We start from the raw sequence: 4771 nt of genomic DNA, 5'->3' as shown, positions 1-4771 counted from the left end.
CCAGTATATTATCCCGATGTACTTTCATTGACGTAGTTGAATCAGGTGTCACCAGAAACACTCGGTTTTCCCCCCTCCCACACTGTGAAGAAAATATTTATGATATTTAGTGTTACAAACCTAACTCTGTAGTACACTTGAAAATGATGGCAATTAAGGAAAAAAAATGCTCTGACAACTTTGCAGCTTCTGATTAAACCACACCAAGAGGCATGCTACAATGGTAACAATGAAGCATTATGCCAATTATGTTAAATCCTGCTCTCCACTTAAGCTCATCATGACCTGTTTTAGTGTCCTGTAATTTATCCTTTGGAATGCTTACTCTCATCAATAAAGTGTTCAAGAGGAAAAAAGCCACAGAAAGGAACCCCCCCCCCCAATGACTTCTAGAAAACAAGTATTTCTTAACTTTTTATTGACATTGGCAAATTAAAATAGAATAAATTAACAAGTATTTTTTCAAAAAAATGTTTTGTACAAAAATACTGTCAAAATTTCCTAAAAAGCTTTCAACACAGTAGTATCTTTTCATGTACTGAATATAACTATTAGCACAGTGTCAAAAATGTTGAAGACAGAAACAAAATAAAAATCTGTGAAATGTTTGCCACTGATGACATTCCACACCCTATTATTGTCTGTACATATGGGGGAGGGGACAGCCAACTTGAAAGTGAACAGTATGACTTTTCCTGATCCAGAACGGTTTGGCCCACATCTGTTTAATCTTCCAGTTTAGCATATTTAAAAAATTAGTCTGTACTCAAATGCATAGTTAAAAAAATGAAGCGAGATGGCAGAGTTTGTGCAGTATTATCTGCCCTTCAAAGTTCATGCAACCAACTAACGCAATTTTTCCTTTCACTCGTAAATCTGAATGCAGTTCAGTCATTTGAAACCATCTACAAAATCCACAAGATTAAGCAGTTTGCCAAGATTAATATCTAACAGTTGAGCACTGGAGAAAGTGAAGAACTAAGGAGTAAAAACAAACAACAAAAAAGACCAAGTTAGCTAGATATTTCAACTACATAAGGGAGGTGAATGTCAAGGCTACAAAAACGAAACAAAAACAGAAAAAAAGAAGTGGCAGCAATTTTTTTAAACCAATTTGTACAAGTTTATAGTTTACTTTGTTTCCAAGTTCTCAAACCTTTCAAGATCTGAAAAGTGAGATACTGTGTCTAAGGGAATGTTTTTTAATTCACACCGAAGTTGGGGGGGCGGGGTAGGGAGGGTTTGATTTCTTTTTGCCGGGGTTTCGATCAAGTCAACAGCTTACTCTGCTGGGCTGCTGTTTGCACACGAAGTCCGTCATAAAATCAAACTCGTTTTGCCCCAGCCAGAGTTCGGGCAGCTCCTTGATGCGGTCCAAACCCATTTCTATCACTAAGGACATAAGCACTTCCTCGTCGATGAAATCAGTGTCTATGACATTGGGCGGCAGCATTGCAGCAGGGACGTGGGCCACGGAGGCGGGCATGTTGCTGCCGCTGCCGCCGCCGCTGCCGCCGCCGCTGTTGCCGCTGCCCGCGCCGCCACCCGAGGTGCCGCCCGAGCCGCCGGGGGTGCTGCTGCCGCCCGAGCCGCCGGGGGTGCTGCTGCCGCCGCTGTGCTTGGGGTTGCAATCTCGGAAGTGCTGGTTTGTCCCGTTCATCTGGTGGCCTGCAGCAGGGTGCAAATCCGGCATGTAGTGGTTGTGGGGGTAGGGGTGATGGTTGAAATACTGGTTGTTGAGCTTCTGCAGCTGCATGCTGGCCGGCAGGGAGCCTCCCTGGCTGGCCACCGGGGGGCCCATGAACTGGGAGTTGCTAAACCTGGCCGTGGGGGCCAGCGCGCTCGGGGGGTGCCCGCCGTTCACAGTCCCCGGCCCCATCGCATGCCTGATGCCGCTCGTGGCATTCATGTTGCCCGCGCCGTAGTGTATGTGCTCGCCCATTAGGGCGTTGAAGGCGTGCTGGGGCTGCTGCTGCTGGTGGTGATGGGGGCTCGGGAACTGCCCCATGCCCATGCGATGGGCAGGGTGGTGGTGCAGCCCACTGGTGCCGTCGGGGAAGCGCCCGTGGTTCATGGCCATCATATGGTCTGCCATTTCCAGTCCTGAAAGTGAAGAGAGCAGACGGTTAGGACCCGCGCCACACGTGCAGCCCACCGCGGTGCACCCACTTTTTCTCGCCTCTGGCGCGTAGGCTCCCCGGACGCACGTCGACTACGAAATCGCTCGCCCTCCCTGCAATCCTACTAGTAGCCTGTGCAGCCGGGCTCGCCACCACAGCGGACCTGCCACCCGCAACAGAGATGGGCGCTCAACAAACAGCCCCTTCCCTGCGAACCGGCAGGCGGACCCGAGCCCACACCCCCCTCTGCTCCCCGAAGTCGCCTAATAAAGGAAGTGCCCCGTAGCCCTGCCGCGAACTTCAGGCATTAAATCAGCCCTCCTCATCCTGTTGTTGCACATCCTGTTGTTATTCCCCAGCTCCGCCTCACGCTCTTCCTCCGGGCAAACCCAGCCCTCAGAGGACTGGGCTGGCAGGCGCCCCAGCCAGCTTCGCCCGCCGCGCTTACCTTCCGTCTTTGCGATTTCTGCTCCGAAGACCGAGGGCGGGATCGTCGGGTCCAGGACCGGCTCAGCAGCACATAGAGGGGACCTTTCTGGTGTGCAGGGCGCTCGCGGTCGCGATGTCGGCACCAAAGTCTTGCAGTGGCCGAAGGGGCAGAATCGGAGCCGTTCCCTTTTATTTCCCCTCTGCTGCCCTCACAGCTCGGTAAGACCGCCCAGCAGCTGCCAACAATGAGCTGTGTTTCTTAGGGCTTTGGCCACAGTTAATATAAGGGATTTCAGGAAGGGCGGAGCGAGCCTCCCGGGCGGGCGGTGGCAAAACGCGGACTCCGGAGCCTCGGGCACGCCGGACCGGGTAGGCGAGCCGCGTCCCCGCGGCCGGAGGCACGTGCGCAGAGGCTGCGGGCCCAGGCGCTGTCTCGCTGCGGCCGACTCTGGTTTCCTCCCGCCCCATAAACGCGGGATCAGCCCGGCTACCCCTGGAGCGGGGAGAAAATGACCTCTGGAGCGCTAGCCCCAAAGTAGCGCCAGTCCTGAAAGGAGCGAGGAAGACGCACCGCTCCCCTCTGGTCGGATCCCCCACTCCCAGCTCTCCCGCTTGGCTCACCTAGCGATCTGAGGTGCCTTCTATGGGAAAAGGGGGTTCACTCAGCGCCCCCTTCCTCCGTAGTGCTCTTATGCCTCCCCGGCTTTGCAACAGCCCCCATTCCCCCCCACCCCCGGGCCGCGAAGAATGGCTGTGTTTCTCCGAGTGGGGTTTTAAATCGCCGGACAGAAAATGCCCCTTCCCCGAACATACTTTCCTGGGCTGTGCCTTTGTGTTTTTACAGGGGCACTGAGTAAACCTGATCTAGATATTCGGCGTGCGGACGCATTTGTTTCCCCCTACTCCTTTCAAGGACAGGAGCTGGGGGCGGGGAGCGGCCGCGGCTGCAGGTGGACCGAGCGCGCTCGCGGGCCCGCTGCCTCCGCTCCCGCTCTTGGGACTCCGGTCCGCGCTTTCAGGCCCGCTCGCCGCTCCCGGGGTACGTGTGCTTCTGCTAAGTTTGCGTTTGCAGCTCTTGGTAGCTTTGGCATCCGAGCTGAGGCGTCTCTGCTCTGTAAACAAACTCAGCGATCCTCGTCCCCAGATCCACCTTTTTGCACATACACAGTTTCTTGCTTCTGCTGTTGCCCTTGATCTGGGAGGTGGGGGTGTGTGCAAACTCACACAGCCTCCCTCCGGTCTCTGCCTGACGATTTGGGGTTGATTTAGAAGCGAACGGGTTTGTAATTAAGAAATTCGAGGGCTGAGTGAAGCTGCTGTTGCTGGAAAGGGAAAACAAATAGATAACATGGTAATCGCTTTGTAAATAAAGTCGTTCTGGAGGTGGGCACGTAGCTGCACGTCCCGTATGGCACCGTGCGCACACACGCTGCCGAGACTCTTCCTTTTCAGTGAAATTGTTCAGTGGGGCAATAGGCGATAATAATAACCTTGCTTCTCAGGACGCGCGGCACAAGTAGCCCGGTCGTCCATTTGGCTCATTGACTTGCAAATAAAAAATCGCTTACACGGGTCTGGGCTACTACCCGGTCGGAGCTCTCTTGCTTTCTCACATGGGGAAGCCGAGTTGTTTCACCAACACCATGGTGAGACTGCTCCGAGGTTTTATGTTGCTCTTTATGTGCTAAAAGCGAGTTTAGCGCTCCGAAGAAGGACTTCTGTTCAGAGTTGTTTCTTCATGACTCGATAGCCATTGAAGACTTCCTGCTATGAAGAGCTAGTCCCCCCGCCCTCCACGCCTCCTTTTCTCCCTTCTTGCTCACAGGACTTTTTTAGGCCGTATTTTTTGAGGACTGGAAATTCTGATACATACATTTCCCCTTTCAGGAATTTGCAAAAGGAAGCGAATCCTGGTTTCGTTAATGTCTTACCTCTCTGTCTTCCTCTAGTTAGGTATCTAGATATATATACTTAGTGTACAAATATAATATTATACATATATATTTAAACATTGTTACCGTCTTCCTCTCTTTTTCCAGTCTCTTCAGCATTTGTAACTGTGTGCAATAATTTCTTTCGTGTCAGTGCAATAATTTTTAAACCTCAAAAATATTTACGTTTTTGGAGCCTTGTGCACAGAGTACATTGCATTGTTGGTTGCAATAATCCCCTGCTCTCGTGTCCACCCACCACTTTTACTTGTAGGTCATGGACTTGCAGTT

General features: G+C 52.0%; 1 protein-coding gene across 1 annotated transcript; it reads right to left on the bottom strand.

The window, feature by feature from the left end:
• Positions 1 to 401: 401 nt before the first annotated feature.
• CITED2 (Cbp/p300 interacting transactivator with Glu/Asp rich carboxy-terminal domain 2) lies at positions 402 to 2804 on the bottom strand. The gene is made up of 2 exons (XM_046004080.1): positions 2569 to 2804; positions 402 to 2103 (listed from the first exon to the last, which is right to left on the bottom strand). Exon 2 carries the CDS (start codon positions 2093 to 2095, stop codon positions 1274 to 1276), a length of 822 nt encoding a protein of 273 aa, XP_045860036.1. The 5' UTR covers positions 2096 to 2103; positions 2569 to 2804; the 3' UTR covers positions 402 to 1273.
• Between the last annotated feature and the right edge of the window lie 1967 nt (positions 2805 to 4771).

Source organism: Meles meles, chromosome 5 (genome assembly GCF_922984935.1).
Source record: "Meles meles chromosome 5, mMelMel3.1 paternal haplotype, whole genome shotgun sequence".
Classification (NCBI taxonomy): Eukaryota; Metazoa; Chordata; class Mammalia; order Carnivora; family Mustelidae; genus Meles; species Meles meles.
The sequence above is the reverse complement of the archived record's forward strand: the minus strand, read 5'-3'. Positions and strand labels throughout refer to the sequence as shown.

What these genes read in the sequence shown, in the direction of transcription:
- CITED2 (XM_046004080.1), bottom strand. Translation starts at nt 2,095, where the DNA reads ATGGCAGACCATATGATGGCCATGAACCACGGGCGCTTCCCCGACGGC.